Here is a 20,941-nt window from a genome sequence, read left to right on the forward strand (position 1 = left end):
GACACTGAATAAGTATTTGTTTGTAGGACAAATACTTATTTGTATTATTAGAGGTTTATTTGTACTTATTAAAGGTTTCCTACTTTATTGTAGGAAACCTCTAATCATTTGTCTGAATTAAATCAAATCATGTAAATCTTTTCAGTCACAGTCCTTTAACCAAATTACTTTCTTTTAACTTAAAACCTTACCTAAAATTCCATTTGTAGTAGAAACTTTTTTCAGTTAGGCTTGGAACAGGCTGAGTTATCGTTTATAGTCTTATACATGTGAAAATTTTTTTGACTATTCAGAAACATCTGTTAAGCACTGCAAAGAGGTACTGTGTTAGGTGCCAGGGATATAAAGCCATGTAAAACACTTGAGTTCACATCCTCTCTGGGAAGATAAACATGAAAGACAGCTTTGTCTTATGCACTGGAAAGTACTATAGTAGAGCTATGCTAAGCATTATGGAAACAGAGAAGATGGAGCATCCAACTGTTCATCTTGACTCTTCTAGGAGTCAAGGAAGATAGCAAAAAAGGGGCTGGATCCTGAAGCATGAGGGAAAGTTTACTAAATATTCTAGTCACGGATTTTGTTCAAACAACAGAAAGAAGTCTTGACTACTTAATCAAAGAAGGAATTTTTTGAGCAATATTGCTAACTCACAGAATCATTGGCTAGAAAAATAAACTTGGAAAAAGCCAAGAGAAGCTCTGTGACTAAAACCACAAGAAGGGTCATAGCATAAGAACAGTCTTGCTAATGTATATGAGTAGGTGCTTTTACCACCAGACGTTGGACCCCACTGGGGAGTTCCACACTTAACTGAAAAAAATTTCTACTAAAAATGGCACCCCACTCCAGTACTCTTGCCTGGAAAATCCCATGGACGGAGGAGCCTGGTGGGCTGCAGTCCATGGGGTCACTAAGAGTCAAATACGACTGAGTGACTTCTCTTTCACTTTTCACTTTCATGCATTGGAGAAGGAAATGGCAACCCACTCCAGTGTTCTTGCCTGGAGAATCCCAGTGACGGGGCAGCCTGGTGGGCTGCCGTCTATGGGGTAGCACAGAGTTGGACACGACTGAAGCGACTTAGCAGCAGCAGCAGCAGGTAAGTTTTAAGTGAATTCTGACTGCTCCTGCTTCCTTTGTCGTTCACTTCATCTTCCAGTTGACTAAGCTTAGATCATTGACCCTCACCTGCTAGGGTCAAGGTGACAAAGAATAAGGATTTGACTTTTTCTACAATAAAATAGCACTGGTAGAAAATGCTCCCCAAATTAGAAAGGACTTTCAGATGATGTCAATAAAAAAAGATTAAAAAAATACTCCAGTAGGTGACTGAGGAAGGACTATCAAGGTGGTTGCTCTGTGCCTAGATTCAGGAACAAAGAGAACGTAGGCAGTAAGGAGAGAAATCTGAAAAATAAATGGATACATCTGAAAAAGGAGGTTTGGAACATATTGTGGAAGACCTTATGTGGGGTGTACTCTGTGCTCGAGAGACATTGTGGAATAGTGATGATGATAATAATAGCATCCAGTAGGCATTAGGCTGAACATTTTGTATGAATTTTTTTCATCTCACTTGTTTACTCCTCCCATTTAATAGATGAAGATACTGAGACTCTGAGAATTTAAGTAATTTGAAAGCAGACTTTTGTCCTTGTAAGGTCTGAGCTATCAGCTGCTGCACTGTAGTACCTTTCTTTTGATAAAACATTAAATTTAGGACAACTGGCAGCAGTTCCAGGCAATAACCTGAAAGAGAAGATCAGTGGTTTAAAACCAGAAGTATTATCCTCATCACCTGAGTATGAATCCAGTGTATGAATCCCATCACCAGTGTATGAATCCCATCAGACCTAATGAACCAACATTTCTGGTGAATAGGACCTTGGCACAGGCTTTTGAAGTAGCTCCATCAGTGGTTTTGGTGCAGTGCTGGTTCAGAATGTACAGCAGGTGAGGAAGTCAGTCTATCCGGAGAATAAGGACAGGACTTGGGCAAGTGCTGATACTGGGGAGAAAGGGATGAACCTCAGATTAACTTCACTTCAACAATAAAAGTGGCAGAATTTGGTGACTGGAGAGAGGGAGAAAACTAATATTTATTAGATGTCTGTTAATAGATTACCATTCTAGATGTTTTTAGTTTAAAAACTAATAGCAACAAATGTGATAAGTATGTAAAGCAACTGCAGTTCGTACACATCGCTTGTGGGAATGCAAAGTAGTTCAGCCACTAACACTTTTGGAACTTCTTATAAGGCTAAACATACGTGATCCAGCAATCCTGCTTGAAGGTATTTGCCAAAGAAAAAGGAAAACATGTGTCTACTTAAAGAATGTTTTTGGCAATTTTATTTCTATAGTCACCAAAGACTGAAAACAACCCAAGTATCTTATCAACTTATGAACAGATAAATAAATTGTGGTATGTACATTTGATGGATTATTACTCTGCCAGGCTCCTCTGTCCCTGGGATTTTCCAGGCAAGAATACTGGAGTGGGTTGCCATTTCCTTCTCAAGGGGATCTTCCAGACCCAGGGATCGAATCTGGGTCTCCACACTGCAGGCAGATTCTTTTACCATCTGAATATTGGAGTAGATTGCCATTCCTTTCTCCAGAGGAACTTCCCAACCCAGGGACTGAACCCTGGTCTCCTGCATTGCAAGCAGATTATTTACTGTTTGAGCTACAGGGAAGTCCTATTATTACTCTGCAATAGAAAGAAATTAACTACTGAAATATGGATGAATCCTAAAAGCATTATGCTAAGTGAAAGAAGCCAGACCCTAAAAAACTGTACTCCTTATGATACTATTTACATAACAAACAAATTATATCAGTGGTTGCTGGGGACTGGGAGTAGGGGATTGCTGAGTAACATTCTGTTGTTGGAGTATGTCATGACTTGTTTATCAAGTCACAGTACTAGCCATTACAATAGGTATATAATGGTATACTGTGTTTAATTTGTGCTCCTCTATCTTGAGCATTTTTTCATGTGCTTATTGGCCATTTCTTTTCTACTTTTTTGGCTTGCCTGTTTAATCTTCTGCCTAATTTTTAATTGGGATGTTTGTCATTTATTATAGAACTGTAGGAGTTCTTTATGTGGTACCCTGGATGTGAGTCCTATCAGATACAAATATTGTTAATACTCTGAGTCAGTGGCTTGCCTTCTCATTTTCTTATTAGTGTTTTCTTGAAGAGCGAAAGTTAATTTTGATAAAGTCCAGGTTATCAGTTTCTCTCTTTGGTTTTTAACATGAGTTTTACATCTGATTTTAGGAAGGGGATTTGACAACTTGACTTCTGTCCATCTTGCACGGCATACCCCTACAGGAACACTGGTCACTATAAAAATTACAAATCTGGAAAACTGCACTGAAGAACGCCTAAAAGCTTTACAGGTAACAATACAAAAAAAAAAAAAAAGATACGTCTAATTTAATGTCTATTTGAGGGGATACATTTGTAAGAACTTTTCTTTTTCACAAATTAGTAGTTCTGTTAGAAAAAGGTAGATCTCTTTCTTTTAATAAACATAAAATTACAGAATTGGAAAGAAAGGAAGCCAGATCAATGAAAGAACAAATAAATTCAAACTTTGGTATCTACTGTAAGTTCCTTCAAATGAATGTCATATTTGAAACTCTGGTCTGAAATTAATTTAAATATCCCCCATCAGTCCAGTCACAAATAATAGGAAAATAGAAAAAAACAAAAGCAAACAGTTTCTTTTTCATACAGCTAAGTTAAATTAGCTTCTGAATTGATAAATTTTAACAGATCGCATTTCAGGAATATTATAATACTATTTCCATTGTCACTAATCATTTTTGATATAAAGAGAGAAAGGATTTCATTTTGATATTATCTCAATTTTTAATGTATTTAACATATTTGTGCACATGTACATTGAACAGAAAAAGATTGGAAGAAATTATACTGAAATATTAACAGTGGTTCTATCATTTAGTGTTAGAAGGGACTTTTATCTTCATGTTTTAATGTATTTTTAAAATGTTTCTATCATAAGAACACAGAACAGTTATTGAATATGACCTCTGTAGTCAGACTGTCCTACTTTCGTTAATTATGTGCTCTTGAACAAATTTTCTATCTTGTTTTTAAATATTCTCTTCTATAAAATGGGAATTATAATGCCACATACTCTGTGTAAGTGGCTGTGAGATTGAAAGACATGACAGTACAAGAACAGTGCTTAGTACTAAAAAACTCCATTATTAGTACTAATAAGCTGCCACTGCTGTTATCTTCATCATGAAGAAAAAACCATTGTTTTTAAATGTCTTGTCTCTTGTGTGTCTATACTAGAAAGCAGTGATTCTATCCCACTTTTTCCGGCATCCCAATATTACAACTTACTGGACTGTTTTCACTGTTGGCAGCTGGCTTTGGGTTATTTCTCCTTTTATGGCCTATGGTAAGAAAACTCATTTTAGGTAAAATAACTCATGGTTTAGCCTGGATGATGTAATTATAAGGATGAATGTGATCTTAGATTTATGGTTTACTACTTTTAATTTATAAACCTGGCCAATTCTAGATTTCATGATATATTTCTATATCTGGTTCACGGTGAATTTTAGTCTTCAGAAAAAAAGGTAGAATGGCTCTCATGATCAGTGAAACCACCACTGATTTCTCCAAGAAATCCGTGCCTTTGAACAAGCTGTCTTTTTTCCCTTGTTTCCTTTCTCTCTCTCAATGAAGAACTGCTATTTTTCTTCAAGCAGAGGTAGTTTTCCTACTTGTGTACACCATCCCTGTCTTTGTTTCTCTGCATTTGTAAACTTATTTAACTGCATTGTAAACATCTGTGTATCTGTCTCCCTTCTCTGGATTTGAGCTTCTCAAGGGAAGGATCATGTATGTATTTTTCATTTTGGTGTCCCCAGGTGCTCATAAAATACCTAGCATAAAGTAGTGTTCAGTAGGTGTGTTGAATAAATGGATTTTAGAGGTTTGATTCTTTTAGAATGCTTTTGTGGATTGCCTGTGGGTTTAAAAAAATATATATTCTTACACAGTATGTATTTTTTCACTAATATTGAGTATTATTAATTCACTGTCCTAATCTCTAGCATGTCATTAGAGAAGTCTTTTTAAAGATTCTTGAAGGGAAATTACCTTTGCATAGGAAAATGGTTAGACTCTAAAATGTAGCATGTGTGTATGTGTTGATTGTTGATAAGAACATGTGAAAAATAGAAACAAAGTCACTTTTAGGGTTCATCTGAGGATTTCAGGGGTCTTTTTTAGGTTCAGCAAGTCAACTCTTGAGGACTTACTTTCCTGAAGGAATGAGTGAAACTTTAATAAGGAACATTCTCTTTGGAGCAGTGAGAGGGTTGAACTATCTGCATCAAAATGGCTGTATTCACAGGTATTTATGTATTTGTACTTTACAAAATGAAAGAATTTGAGAGGAAGAAATATTTTAGGGAGCTTTTAGGAAGAAACAGTTGAGTGTTAAAATGAAGGATAGGAAATTTGCAAATGAATATTGGGGGAGGAAAGGACCAGTAGTTAAAGTAGATGCTTACATTTTATGGTTCATTCGCCAGAAGTGTTCAGGCCGCCTCCTCTCTGCCAAGTGCTTTGCTCAGCACTGGGTGGAATGCCTGCCCTCTGTTGAGCTCAGGTCTCAGTGATGAGAGATACAAGAACCTGCCTGTTTCAACTATAAGCTGTGAGGAGTGGGATCCTAGTTAGCTCTTGTGTTTGTTTTTTTCTTAAGCAAATAAAGAGCTTCTTTACCTGCTTTTCAGCTTTATGTCATGTTTATATCGTATACAGGTGTAACTAAACCTTTGATTTCTTAAGTGTTTTTGTATGTAGCACATTGAGATTATCATACTAAATATCAGTTCTCTAGTTGCCAAACTGTAGGTACCGAAGTAATCGGCTGAATGTTGAAAACAGTGCTGCCTCTGAGATATTTGGGAAATTTGTTTTCCTTTTTAATTAAGTTACTTTTAAATAAGCTTGTTTTCTTATTGTTTATTTTACCTCCTTAAAGCTTTTTTTCTTACTGTTTATTGTTTCTTAGCAGCATTCTGGTTAACTGAAGATTTCTAACAGACAGTATTCTAATTAATCAAGCTTTTATTATACTTTACCAGACTATTGGCCATCCTGCTCTATTAGTTTCCAATTTTCCATGTTTCAAATGAAAAACAAGGCTCTTCAGAATTTATTTGACAAAGGAAATTTTTATATTAGACATGCCTTTATAAATTTTGTTAATACCATCAGAGGCTATCTTTTATTAGATAATATTACATTTAACTTTAAATTATAACTTCATGCTTAAATATTATTTTGTAAATAGTATTTAATTTCCAAGGGAATATATGAATTTATTCTGACCATATTTCTATTCTTTCTTTCTTGGCCAATTTCTTAGTATTTAGGATTGTTTCTTTTTGTTCTAGGAGTATTAAAGCCAGCCATATCCTCATTTCTGGTGATGGCCTAGTGACCCTCTCTGGCCTGTTCCACCTGCATAGTTTGGTTAAGCACGGACAGAGGCATAGGGCTGTGTATGATTTCCCACAGTTCAGCACATCAGTGCAGCCGTGGCTGAGTCCAGAACTGCTGAGACAGGTCAGGTGTGGCCATTGCATTGGGTTGTCTATGCGTCTTAAGTGTTTTCTGAGTTTGACAAAAGGACAATTGTGCCCTTATATTCAGACTGATGAAAGGCCTACTGCAAGACTGTTTTATTCTTTCTTGTCAAAATTATTCTGTTAGGAATTTTTAAATGTATACCAAATATTAGGTGTATCTTGATTTCTCATGAGTTTTTTCTATTATTATTCACCATCCTTTGTCAAAAAAGAGCATATGTATATAACTTTTTAAAGGATATTTACACTAAAGGACTTCAAATTAATTGTTCTATAGGATTTACATGGATATAATGTAAAGTCAGATATTTACAGCGTTGGGATTACAGCCTGTGAATTGGCCAGTGGGCAGGTTCCTTTCCAAGACATGCACAGGACACAGGTAAGTGCTGCCAAAATTCCTGAACTACTTTCCCTTCATGAGATCCCTTACAGTCTAGATAATTTCTTTTAAACATCTTTTAAACTCTTAGGATCCTTACTGTCATTGTTATTGTTTTAATATTTTGCCTGAAAAAGGTTGAAGGAAAATTTTCTTCTTTTAGATGTTATTACAGAAACTGAAAGGTCCTCCCTACAGTCCATTGGATGCCAGTATTTTTCCTCAGTCAGAATCCAGAATGAAAAATTCGCGGTCAGGTGTAGACTCTGGGATTGGAGAAAGTGTACATGTCTCCAGTGGAACTCGCACAGTAAATAGTGACAGATTGCAAACACCTTCCTCAAAAACATTCTCTCCTGCCTTCCTCAGCTTGATACAGCTCTGTTTGCAACAGGATCCTGAGAAAAGGTAATACTGGTCAGATCTAAATAGCATAAAACATCCGTGTTTTATAAAAGTTTATGTGATATTTGCTTCATGCCAAATTCAAATCTTCTATCAGTCTTTTTTTCAAAAAACTATAGACTAGTCCAGAAAATACCAGTGCCTAAAGCAAGTAGAAACAGTGAAGAAATGCGAAGAATACTAGGTTTGAAGTCAGAATACTTGGGCTTCAGTCTCCACTGTATCATTTCCTAACCGAATCCCCTTACAAAAATCAGTTAATGTTTTTGGACATTAGTTACTATGCTTATGTTAAGCCATTTTAGAAACTTCCAAGCAGTACAAGAGTGTTAGTTGCTAGTATTAAAGTAATTATTATCATAGATAACTATTAGCATTAATATTTTAGAAATAAGGTATGTGTCATTTTTTTTTTTTTTAGCTCCTTAATGCCTAGGATAGTTTGTTATAATTACTTAGTGCCTAATAAATGTTAAGTCATGGAGTGAAAGTGAAGGTCACTCAGTCATGTCCAACTCTTTCTCCAGACCAGAATACTGGAGAGGATAGCCTTTCCCTTCTCCAGGGGATCTTCCCAACCCAGGGATCGAACCCAGGTCTCCCACATTGCAGGCGGATTCTTTACCAGCTGAGCCACAAGGGAAGCCCAGGAATACTGGCGTGGGCAGCCTATCCCTTCTCCAGCAGATCTTCCCAACCCAGGAATTGAACCGGGGTCTCCTGCATTGCAGGTGGATTCTTTACCAACTGAGCTATGAGGGAAATCATGGAGTAGTTGAAGACAATCTCTAGAATTAATTAGTCAAGGTTGAAGCTAAGAATTGGGCCTCTTTATATATATTCTTTTTCCTTTCAATTTTTGTATATTGAGTTTTATAGCTTTAAACTTATGTTCTAACAGTTTAAAGCAAAATATCTACATTCTAATAGGTTCTTTTTTATAATTTTTTCAAAAAAATTTCAGGCCATCAGCAAGCAGCTTACTGTCCCATGTTTTCTTCAAACAGGTGAGCTGATTTATCTTTGTTGTCTAGATGTTTCTTAATACTATTAAAGTCACATCATTTTGTTAGCTTAATAGGACAGTTTGGTTACTGAGATTCTTAATAATAACTTTCTTACAAGGTATAATTAAAAACAAAACATTTTTGTAGACTTTCTAAAATAAAACAAATGGAATATCATCACGTGTTACTTTATTCTAAGTTTATATTTTGATTAATTTAGAGGTATTTTTCTATATTGGCTAGAAATGATGGAGGGGCAAAATAATTCTGATAAAAATCAGTTTATTTGGTTAGTACTACTTCTTGTTTTCAGATGATCAGAATCAAAGGCATGTTTAAGTGAAAATACCTAAAACGATTTAAACACTTCTAACATGACTTCTTTAAAAGTTATTTATTAATTTTTAAGAAATTAATGTATTGAATTTATGTGCCTTCAACCTTATTTTGAGTTTATTTAACAGATGAAAGAAGAAAACCAGAGTTCACTACTTTCACTATTGCCTCCTCCTTGTCACAAGCCATCAATATCACTGTCTCCAGCATCACCTTGGACTGAGCCAGAATGTGATTTTCCTGATGAAAAAGACTTAAACTGGGAATTCTAGGGCTGCCGGATCCTTTTATGTCCTATATACTTGACACTTTCTCCCTGCTGCTTTTTCTTCTGTATTGCTAGGTACAAATACTAGAATTATACTTGAAAATACAGTTGGTGCACTGGAGAATCTATCATTTGAAACCACTCTGTTCAAAGGAGCAGGAGTTTATAGCCCGTTCGGTTAGCTCAGAGTGCTCTGACAACTCCAGGGAAACTTTGGAATTATTACTGTAACTACATTTAGTATCATCTGTGGATGACAGATGACATGAAAAAAAATTCTTCCCCAAGCTGTGACTAACTCTTTTTCGATCTCTCAGTATGATTTTTGAGCCAGTTAAATTTTTCAGCATTTTGCTGCCCTCAGGGGAATGAGCCCGCAGAGGACAGTGCTTCTAAGTACATTTTTTACTTCCAGATCCTAGCCTTTTTGATCAGCCATTGTTAAAACAACAGGGTTTTATCCTGGCATCAAACCCTTCTCTGTTAGAAGGGAAAATGCTTATACTTTCCCACTTTCTTCTGTTAATATTTCTGTTAATATCAAACTGAGCCTCACTCACATTAAATGATTCACTTGAAATACACACAGAAGTTGTAATTTGCTTTTTTTTAAAGGGGCTAAAGTAACACTTTTCTACTTATGTAAATTATAGGTCCTAAATTCATGCACCCCATAGGAGCTCAATAAAGATTTATTGAATTGAGTTTATACTTAATAACTTTGTGTGGTTTGACAGAGCTAAAACATTCTAATTTGTTTTGCCAAGGAAAGCTCTTACTCAGAGAAATAGATATATAACTCTTGAATTGGGGACAACTTGGTATTTGATTCAGTGGAAGCAGATCTTCCAGACCTTTATATGATTATTCTTGCCCCTGTAGGGGGTACAACATATAAGGACATAGAGAACTTGAGGTTTTACCTTATTAGCCAAAGGGGATATGGTGTCTTAAAGGGAGTATGTATTTTGGACTGTGATAAGTTGGGTTTACCTCAATTAGCAGATTTTACTTGCACACACTTGACATTACATTAAAAATTATTTTTAAATGATTGCTTTAAGACTTGACACTAATGAGATAAATAATATACAAATGAATAGTTAAAAACACAAACCTTTTCATGTTTATTGGCCAGTCTCCCTCAAGAGTGTTTGGGGTGTTACTCCATCAAGAAGGCTCCAAGACTTGCCAACGAGGAGGAGAGAGAGGAGACAAGTACCAACTGAGGCCTTGAGGTGGGGCTGTAGTTGGGGTGGGGAGCTATAGTTCATTTCACTAACCATCTAAATTCCCCTCAGCAAGAGACACAGGAACCATAGAAGAAATTCTCCAAAATCTGTGTGGAGAGTCAATATGTGTACTGCAAAAGGTGACTGGAGGCCAAGGTACAGTGCCTCTCAGTTTCACTGTATTAGGGTTCTCCAGAGAAACAAAGCCAGTGGATTTTTTTTAAGTATTAAATATAGTTGACTTACAATGTGTTAGTTTCAGGTGTATAGCAAAGTGATATATGTAATTCTCTCTCTCATGTTCTTTTTCAGATTCTTGTCTAGTATAGACTAAGAGATATTGGATATAGTTCCCTGTGCTCTACAGTAGACCCTTATTGTTTACTTAGATATAGCAGTGTGTATCTGTTAATCCCAAACTTCTGATTTATCCCTCCACCTACTCTACTTATCCCTTTGGTAACTGTAGGTGTTCTGTGTATTTATAAGGGTTTTTTTTTTTTCATTGGAGGATAATTGCTTTACAATGTTGTTAGTTTCTGCTGTACAATAGTGTGAATCAGCTATATATGTGTGTGTATATAATCTCCTCCCTCCCACCCCAACTCCCCATCCTACTCCTCTAGGTCATCACAGAGCTTAAAAGGAACAAAAAAGGAATGAAATTGAATGAGATTGGGTCAGTTACAGTGATGTGTATGACCCTAGAATCTGTCATACAGAGTGAAGTAAGTCAGAAAAAGAAAAATATTGTATATTAATGCATATATATATATATATATATGGAATCTAGAAAAATGGTATCGATGAACCTATTTGCAGGGCAGAAAAAGAGATGCAGGCATAGAAAATGGACTTGTGGACACATGGTGGGAAAGGAGAGGGTAGGACGAATTGAAAGAGTTATCACTGACATACATAATTACCATGTGTAAAATAGATAGCTAGTGGGAAGTTGCTATGTAACACAGGGAGCTCAGCTCAGTGCTCTGCGATGACCTAGAAGGGTGGGATGGGGCATGGGGTGGGAGGAAGGATCAGGAGGGAGGGGACATACGGATACTTAACAGCTGATTCACGTTGTTGTGCAGCAGAAACTAACACAATATTGTAAAGCCATTATATCCCAATTAAAATAAATTTTTAAAAAATTGCTAACTTTTTTAGTTAATGATTTGGGAGAATAGCATTGACACATGTATATTATCATATGTGAAACAGATCGCCAGTCCAGGTTCAATGCATGGGACAGGTTGCTTGGAGCTTGTGCACTGGGATGAACCTGAGGGATGGGATGGGGAGAGAGGTGGGAGGGGGATTCAGGATGGGGAACACATGTACACCCATTAAAAAGAAAAGAATTTTTAAAAACAAAAAAAAATGGTTAACTTTTTAAAAAAACAAAAAAAACATCCCATAACCAGTTAAAGCTATGGTTTTTTAGTAGTCATGTACAGATGTGATAGTTGGACCACAAAGAAGGCTGAGCACTGATGCTTTCGAACTGTGGTGCTGGGGAAGACTCTGGAGAGTTCCTTGGACTGCAAGGAGATTAAACCAGTCAATCCTAAAGGGAATCAACCCTGAATATTCATTGGAAGGGCTAATGCTGAAGCTGAAACTCCAATACTTTGCTCACCTGATGTGAAGAGCTGACTCATTAGAAGAGACCCTGATGCTGGGCAAGATTAAGGGCCGGAGGAGAAGGAGGCGACAGAAGATGAGATGGTTGCATGGCATCGCTGACTCAGTGGACGTGAGTCTGAGCAAACTCTGGGAGATAGTGAAGGACAGGGTGCCGGGGTCCAGCCCCGGTGGATACAGGGAATTCGAAGGGTGGACGGAGTCGGCGAAGAAAGACATTTATTTATTAATATAAGATTGGATTAGGAAGAAATAGTGTAGTAGGAAGATTAAGTGGAGAGAAGAGGCTGATTAACTTGGGTTACGTGGAAAACCAATAAAGTTCCAGACAAGGATCTTGCACCATCTACGTTAGGCCGCCGGCGCCCCTTTGAATATCGGAGAGTGCCCCGCCTTGGGCTCTCTCTCTTACGGATCTTAGAAGCCGGGACAAGTAAGTAGACATAGTGAGCCTCCACGCCCCAGATGGGAATTCAGCCTGAAATTAGAGTAAAGAGACATGGGGGAAACCAGTCCAGCGACTGGCTCTCCTTCTATTGTCCTTCAAGGCCTTTTATACTTCTGATTATACATGGAGATCAATGGGTAATACAAAATTATGTAGCGTTCGCAGCTCAGACTCTTTCTGTATATCTTTTTGTATACAAAAGGTCTCAGGTGATTTACATTATCTTCTGGCCAAGAGGCTTGTTAACACTTTTTGGCTCTCTTCCTTAATGAATGTTAATTTCGTTTCCCCTGAAGTGTTTTTCTTTTATCTGCATCTCCTTAAAGTGCTAAAGTTAAATCTCTATAGAACAAAGGCAGTGGGTTATAACAAAGAAGATACTTAACTCAAAGATCTAATGTTGCTAATACCAGGTCTAATACTTGTTTTTCTATATACCAACTATATCTAAAAATAAAGGATATGAAAACTTGGCAGCAAGTATTGGCTCAACAAATGAAACTTTTAATCAGTCCTATTCTAATGATTTTGACTCTTCGGAAGCCCCTACATTCCTAGGATGTTTTAAGCTTCCTGTGCCTCCTGCGGTCAGGAGGCCTCTAACGGTCAGGTACGCAGCTGTATGAGTCCTGCAGGCAGGCTAGAAAGCCATCAGAGGGGTTTTTGGATTGAAACACTCTTTCAAATGCAGAAGACTAAAGCCCTGAATTGACTTTTTCCAGAGAATGTCAGAAGAGTGGAAAAGCAGGCAGATTCTTATTTTTTGGGGGGTGGATGCTCAGGAAATTCCAGGGGAAAAACCTGAGGTCTAATTAGCCTTGCCATCAGAGCTCTGCCACATGACCTTGTCACGGGTGGAATTCCTCACGCTGGCTCCCGGTCCATGTGGTCGCGAAGACTCAGACACAACTGAACAACAAAAGAAGTAGATATGGTAATTAACAGCCTCACCCTGAGAGTGAATGCCTTAAATTTTTTTCCTGAGGATCCTGGAATGCTGTATCAGTTTTTTTTTTCATCACTGTTATAACAAATTAACACAAATTTAGTGACTTCAAACAACCACAAGTTTATTATCTTACAGTTCTGGAGGTTAGAATTGTAAAATGATTTGGCAGGGCTACATTCCTTCTGCGAGCTCTCAAGAATTTGCTGCCTTTTCCAGCTTCTAGGATAGCCTATCTCCAGATCATTAATCACAGCTACAGAGTACCTTTTGCCAAGGTAACATGGTCACAGGTTCCTGGGATTAGGTTGTAGATATGTTGTTGACTGGGGGTAAGGGGGGACAGTTATTATTCTGTTTACCATACATGACCTCATCTTGGTATCTGCTTTCTGAAGGATCCAAACTAGCCCAGCCACTTTGGCCAAAATGTCCCCCCATGAATTTCTACAGTACTTTCCCCAACAACACTTGTGACTCTAATTCTGTGTTTATGTCCCCAGTATACTGAGTATGTCTTGAGAACATTGTCTTATTCATGAGTATATAGTGTTTAGCAAAATGTTTGGCATTAGACATTTAATAAATATTTAAGGGATTCTTTGAATAAAGGGCATAGGTCTTCTGCTTTTGCTGTTTTTTAAAAAGACTTGAAAAAAATTTATTTCCATGGTAGGAGATTTTTTATTTATGTCACAGTATTGCCATTAAAAGTTTAATGAGGCAAAGCGATTTGAGATTTCCATCTAGTAAGTTATTTCCTCCTTTACTGCAAGCTAGTAGTAGAGAAAGTCACTCAGTCATGCCCGACTCTGACTGTAGGGACTGTAACCTGCCAGGCTCTTCGTCCATGGAATTCTGCAGCCAAGAATCCTGGAGTGCATAGCTGTTCCCTTTTCCAGGGGATCTTCCCAACCCAGGTCTCCTGCATTGCACTTGGATTCTTTACCGTCTGAGCCATCAGGGAAGCCCAAGAATATTGGAGTGGGTAATCTATCCCTTCTTCAGGGGATCTTCCCAACCCAAGAGTCAAACCAGGGTCTCCTGTACTGCAGGCAGACTCTTTACTGGCTGAGCTACCAGGGAAGGCCTTACTGCAAGCTAGATCAATGGTTTTCTCCATAAGTGTTTAGTTGCCTCTTAGCTGTCAAATACATTTCTCCATGCTTCCCCTGCTCTGCCTCACTGGAAACTACACGTCCCATGCTCCCTCACTCCCAGTTTCCAGGACTTCCCTGATGGCTCAGACAGTAAAGAATCTGCCTGCAACGCGGGAGATCCAGGTTCGATCCCTGTGTTGGGAAGATTCCCTGGAGAAGTGAATGGCAACCCACTCCAGTATTCTTGTCTGGAGAACTCCATGGATGAGGCTACAGCCCATGGGGTCGCAAAGAGTTGAACATGACTGAGCAGCTAACGCTTTCAGAGGGCAGAAAGAGAGAGAACAGTTCTCACTCCTTGCCCCACTCCCCTGTTTCTTGTGGTGTCTCTCACTGGTTGTATCTTCTTTGACTTCTGGCTTTAGGACTTGGGTCATAACACTTCTTCCTGATGTCCTGAGGGTGGTATTTTCTCCTCTTGCCAATCTCTGGATTGCCACATCATCCCTTTTAGTTTCTTAGCCTTGTTTTCCATTACCCATGAAACCAATTCCCTATGTTCCTTCTACTTGGAAGATCCAAGGGTATTTGTGCTTTCCCAGTCATACTCTGATTGATACATGCACTGGCAACTTTGAGAATTGTTAGAAATTCTTGGTCTCCCTCCCAAAATTACTACTTTGATTATGCTATTAAATGAGTGATCAGGGAATTAATGTTTTCTATCAGCAAATTCTATTTGAACTCCATAGACTTTATGATTTATGGTAGAAAATGGAAACTGACAAAAATTCTATAAATTGAAATTCTTACTTTTCAAGAGTAAACCAAAGTTTAACAATATTCAGACATTTTATTTGGTAAGAATAGAACCAGTCTCTTGGTTTAAATCCTATGGTGATTAGCTAGATACTTTAATGCAGTTTCTGTTTTATACAGTTTCTTCCTGAGTTCTGTGTTATCAAAGAGGCCGTTTCATAGTCAAAGTTAGAAAGTCACTCCAGTGTATTAGATGCCTCAGGTCTTAGTACTATTAAACCTGTTTTTTATTATCTTTATAGTATAAAAAGTTGTAGTATCAGATGATATTGAAATTAATAGATGTTCTACAGACCCAGGGATTTGCATATTATTGAATCTAGAGCTCAAGAGTTAAAGTATATTCATACCAAAGGCTAAACTGCAAATAGAGACCCTGAAACTGGGTGATCAGGGATAATTTAGAGCATAGCAAAGATTTGGGAAATAAGAGAATAGTGGAAAGGGGAAAAGCTGGGAAATAAAACTTTACTAATGAATACGTATTTCTGAGTTTGTTCCCTAAGGTTCATAAACAAAAACACATTTACATCAAAAGTGTTTCTTTTTCATTTTAATTAAAACAAAATGGTTCTAACAAGATGAAATTTGGTTACTGATTCCTATCACACAAAAAGGACTGATCTCCAAACCATTTTGCTAATTGGAGAAATGCTATTCTTTTGGCCTCACATATCATTCTGAACTGTTTAACATTTGGATAATATCACAAATGAGCGAACATTTTTCAATATTCTCTTTTAATTTTTTTTTTTGGCCGCATTTTATGGATTTCATACTCTGGGATTGAATCATTTATATGAACTAAGCCTGCTGAAACCATTCGAGGACTTGTAAATTTTCCAGTGTAGCTTTCTCCTCTTTTGTTAACCTCTGGAGCAGTATATGGTCTTGCAAAGCGTTTGAACTGATTATGGCTATCATCTGGGCTCTTTTCTAAAAGCCTTGCTCTTGATTTTGCATTTTCAAGATGCTTAAATGAAGTCACATGTAATTCCTCAAATCTATCCGAACAATCCTAAACATTAAAATAAAAGATCAAGTTGGTGAGTTAGATTTCTTAAGAGTACATTTTAGATTCACAAGGACTAAAGTTTATAATATCAATAATGAATGAGAGCATTCAAATGTTTTATAGATGGTCCCTAAATCCAGACCCTACATTCAACACCTGCCATCAGATACCATAGAAACCATACTTTAAATAATCTTATTGTTTCAAAGAATCTGTTGTTTCAAAAGAGATGCAAGATATGAGCTGGAAACCAGAAATCTTAAAGGAGCTGTCTTCAGGGGTCAGACTCCTAGGCAAAGCCAGCCCTCCTTTAATTCTCTAAATTAGCTCTTCCCCAACCCCAAATATAAATTATGAACTCATTTCACTTTTTAAATCGTCTAAACATTCTTTTAAAATTAACACTTTCTTTGATATATCCATACACACACATGCAGAGCTCAGCATCAATATGGTTACGTTTATTGTGATTTTTGTTGTTATTCAGTGGTTAAGTCGTGTCTGGCTCTTTGCAACCTCATGACTGCAGGATGCCAGGCTTCCCTGTCCTTCACTATCTCCCAGAGTTTGCTCAAACTGATGTCCATTGAGTCTAAAATGTTAAAAATTTTTGTGTATATTCTAAGACTAAACAAATTTTACATTTAAGAAAGTAACTGGAAGGAAATATGCCATAATAATTTTTTTTTAAATGATGGTTGTTTTAGGGTGGTGGGATTATGGTCTTTGTTTTCCTCTTTCTTCAAATCTGTATAATATGATTATATTAAAAATATAATAATCTATAAGTACCCATAGGAGCATATGGAGTTATTAGTCATTTCTCGGATTAGCATAAACTTTGCAGTTTGAGCAGTTTGTCACTTAAAACCTTGCACCCCAAGGGAATGGCCACCCCAAGGGAATAAGCCTGCTTTGATCTGGTGAGAAGGTGGGAGTAGATTAATACAGCTGGCAAGTAAGAATTTAGGCAGGACCAAGAAGAATTAGGGCAACCTAACACAAACGTAAACATAATTTCTTATTTTGTTTGGAAAAGTGATATTAAAGATTCCACTTATCTGAAGGAACTTCAGAAAGTCTTCCCTCTCCAAAAACTATGAACACCTTTTACTTCCTTTTTCCTATACATGCACACACACACTCATTAAATTACTGAATTTAGAAAAGAGAAATCCAAAGTTGAGAGAATAAGCTATGTTGATAATATTTACCCTGCGACTGATTTGCCTTACTATTTACTAAAGCTAATAATTTGCTTTCTATTTTCTCATTCAAAGATAGTTATGCACGTCAAATTATCAATATTATGTCATTTTAGAATTTGTGTTTTCCCAACTGTGGGTCATGCCTATTTATATATACTAACAGAGAAGAGCAATGTTCCAGAAAATTAAAGTAAGTCCCTTCCATTCCTAGATTTTAACTCTGCTTTTGAATGGTTTGTATAAAGTCAGGTAGCAGAGGTACCTTCCTAATTGCTTTATGTTAGTATCAAAAGTAGATTTGAATTCCCATGGTTCTCAGCACAAGGCAGAGGGGTGGTGATGGAAAAAAGAAAAGAGTAGAAGCTAAATTAAACTGTAATTCATAATTCAAGAGACCAAATTCTGCATATCTCTAAGGCTTAGAAGAATAATTGGCATGTAATAGGAGCTTCATATTTGTTTTAAAAACAAAGAAAATTAAGTGATCTGAAAAAAGACTATATACTTATATCTGCATGAAAAGACAATCCCAGCCTTTCTGTAGTATACAGCCACTGCCCGTGGTTGCGCAGGTTGTGGCTGGATAACAGCCCCTGGCTGAGGGGTCAGTCAGGGCTGAAACAGCTGGTCTTCCATACACATAACTGTGTACCCTGCTCAGGCTGTGTTGGCCTGGAGGAAAGAGTACTTTTTTCTAATTCATGATCTGGGGCAAGGGGGTCCCTTTTATCTATTTTATACAAAGGCACTAAGTATGTTAACAGTCCCTTGATTTTCTAACTACCTTTTGAATGAGGCAAGGTGATATCTGAATGTCAGAATTTTTTTAAATTTGAAGGTCTGTATATTTTAGGGCAATTAAGGTTACACACATACTTGCATGAAGACACATACACTCTATGTTATCTAAAGAACTTTGCCAAATAAAGAAATAAAAGACTTAGAAAAATATTATTACATGTGTAGTTTTTCTTGCAGTCCAATGAAGCAATGTCCTTGGAACAGATTTTCTTAGATGGATTCCTGTGCTGGGCGGTATAGTTGGTAATACATTAACTATCTTGTTAAAAGACTTTTTTTGTTTGCTGACACGATCTCTTTCTTTTCGGACCTTGGGCTTTAGATTTTCTTTCTTTAGTACTTCTGGGAAGAGAGATGGTTTTGAGTTTTTCTCAGCTACCAAAATTTTAAGCAATTGTGATTCAGGCACCCAGGCATATTTTTCGTTGCAAAGTTCGTTTGGTTTGGTGTAAAGGGTTTGTATTTCTTCTTTGTAATGTGCAAATATTTCTAAATGTTGTTTTTTATTATTGTTATTATTTCCTTTCAATCTCTGACGATGCTGGTCTTCTAACTTTGATTTCTCTCTAGCCTCTGAAATGAGGCAAGTTAGATTATTATTTTGCCTGGAAGGAAAAGTGCATTTGTTTACATATTCCTCATCTTCATTTGGCATCTTGCAATCAGGAATTCTTTTTGGTGACAATACTGCTTCAGGTTTTTCCTGTACCATCACCTTATAGGTATTATTGTGATCCTTTTTGTCAAGAGACTTCATTTTTAGTGTCTTTTCAAACCAAGCCTTTGATTGAGTTGTTTTTGATTTATCACTCCAATTATGTTGGTCTTGAGTCTCTGTTTTAAATTCAAAATTTTCTTCATGAGGAAACTGCATGAAACCATGTTCTTTCTTTTTTTTATTGGGCACTGTGTCTGTAAGTCTTTCTAAAGACTTATTTAGTGGAATCACCTGAGTGTTTTCGTTGGAACAGGGTTGGACTTTAATTAATCTCAGTGTTTTAGCTTCTTGAGAATGTCTTTTCTGTTCCTGAATAATTGGTGGATTTTCTTTACTATTTTCTAAGGAAAAAACTTCTTTTTCTTCCTTTTTGGTCAACTCTGTTTCTACAAGTCTATCCTCAGGAACTTTTTGTAAAGTGGTTTTCTGAGCAATTTTTGAATATTTATTTTGCTTTTCTGAATGCTCCGCCACAAACTGATTTTCATCTCTTAAAGACAAATCTGGTTTTATACATTTTAGTGGTGTGGAACTAAAATTAACCAAATTTATGTGCTGGCTTATCCCCTCTAATTGCCTTTCTGTGATTAGTCCTGATTTTGACAGTTTTTCTATAAAAAGGCTCTGGAGGTGTTTGCTTAAATCAGCTTTTAGATCTAAGATTTCATTTTCTGATAAAGCTATAAGATAGCTTTGTAGAGATTTATTTAAGGGATATTTCATGTTTATTTCAAGTCTACTGCCAAAACTCCTGCTTAAAGTATCTTGTCCTAACTCCTGGAAAGATACTGAGGCACTTTGAGCTCTTAGAGAAGATACTTTTGAGCACATAGGGTCAGATTCTTTCTCTTTAAATAAACTGTTGTCTGAAAGGTTTTTCAGGAAATAGTTTTGGAGAATTTCATTTAAAAAAGATCTTAGTTTTATTTCCAAATGTTTTTCTATGAAATGATGATTAAAATTATTAACAAAAGACATGATTTCTTTTACAGTTTCTGAATATTTCTCCAGAAAAATATTTTGTCCTTTTGGTTCTACTTTCTCATTCATCAAATACAGATTTTGGTAGATTTTTGGTAAGTCTTCTTTGGTGATATGTCCTGATTCTGAAAGCTTTTCTACCAGGTAATGCTGGACATGTTTACTTAATTCAGATTTTAAATTTTTTATTTCTGACTCTGAGAGTTCTTCTAGAAATATACGCAGCTTTGGATTCAAAACAGGTTTTCTGTCCAATTTATCTGCTTTATCAAAATTCTCTTCAATTTCTTCAAGGTCTTCTGTCTTATTTGGAAAAGGATGTTGAATTAGTCTTTCTAATTCTTTTTCTGGTGGTCTGTTTTCAGATTGATTATATTTGAAAAAAAAGTTAAATATGTTTTTCAAAAAAGACTTTAACATTATTACATCACAGTCATTAAATTTACCCATTAATGAGGTACTTAAGTTTTCTAAAGTAGAACTTGTATCATTTTCTTCTCTATCAAGTCTCTGACCATTACTTGGCAAATCTGATTTTTTATCTGATGTCAACTGGTATTTTGAATCATGTGGGGATGTATTTTGGCCTTTGTCTATGAATTCAACTCTTTTAAAAGAAGAAGTGGTTTCTTGGTGAATGATGGCTGAATTCTGGTCTGAAAGAGGTTCTGCTTTGCCTCTGATTTCTGAATAATACTCTGTGGAATCCTTTGGCTTTTCTTCAGCAAAAGATGCCTCTGTATCCAGCAGAAAACCTTTCTGGTATTCTTTATCTAATTCTATAACTTTGATTATCCCTGATTCTAAAAGAGCATCTACAGGAAATGCCTGTATTATCTGGCTTATAACAGAATTGGCTGGTGGAAACTCTGTTTCATTATTGCTTTCTTCATAGTGGGGAACTAGAACACTGGGAGAGAGCGGACTCTCCCACGCTGTGGGTAACTGCCTCTGCGAATCTGTCTCCCACGC

The 20,941-nt window shown here is 36.7% G+C and overlaps 2 protein-coding genes across 2 annotated transcripts in view; one reads left to right on the forward strand and one right to left on the reverse strand.

Moving 5' to 3' along the window:
• The window catches only part of STRADB (STE20 related adaptor beta), a 33,757-nt gene extending 24,159 nt beyond the window's left edge, over window positions 1-9,598 (forward strand). The window contains exons 5-12 of the mRNA XM_068968181.1: window positions 3,292-3,413; window positions 4,342-4,450; window positions 5,290-5,413; window positions 6,465-6,636; window positions 6,937-7,041; window positions 7,205-7,449; window positions 8,411-8,453; window positions 8,918-9,598. Coding sequence (XP_068824282.1) covers window positions 3,292-3,413; window positions 4,342-4,450; window positions 5,290-5,413; window positions 6,465-6,636; window positions 6,937-7,041; window positions 7,205-7,449; window positions 8,411-8,453; window positions 8,918-9,061 — 1,064 coding nt within the window. The 3' untranslated portion in view covers window positions 9,062-9,598. The remainder of the gene's footprint in view (window positions 1-3,291; window positions 3,414-4,341; window positions 4,451-5,289; window positions 5,414-6,464; window positions 6,637-6,936; window positions 7,042-7,204; window positions 7,450-8,410; window positions 8,454-8,917) is intronic.
• A 6,375-nt stretch (window positions 9,599-15,973) lies between these two features.
• C2CD6 (C2 calcium dependent domain containing 6) overlaps window positions 15,974-20,941 on the reverse strand; it is a 122,312-nt gene continuing 117,344 nt past the window's right edge. The window contains exons 18-19 of the mRNA XM_068969131.1: window positions 18,428-20,918; window positions 15,974-16,264 (exon numbers count right to left, since the gene is read on the reverse strand). Coding sequence (XP_068825232.1) covers window positions 15,974-16,264; window positions 18,428-20,918 — 2,782 coding nt within the window. The remainder of the gene's footprint in view (window positions 16,265-18,427; window positions 20,919-20,941) is intronic.

Source organism: Capricornis sumatraensis, chromosome 3, assembly GCF_032405125.1.
Source record: "Capricornis sumatraensis isolate serow.1 chromosome 3, serow.2, whole genome shotgun sequence".
NCBI classification, from domain to species: domain Eukaryota; kingdom Metazoa; phylum Chordata; class Mammalia; order Artiodactyla; family Bovidae; genus Capricornis; species Capricornis sumatraensis.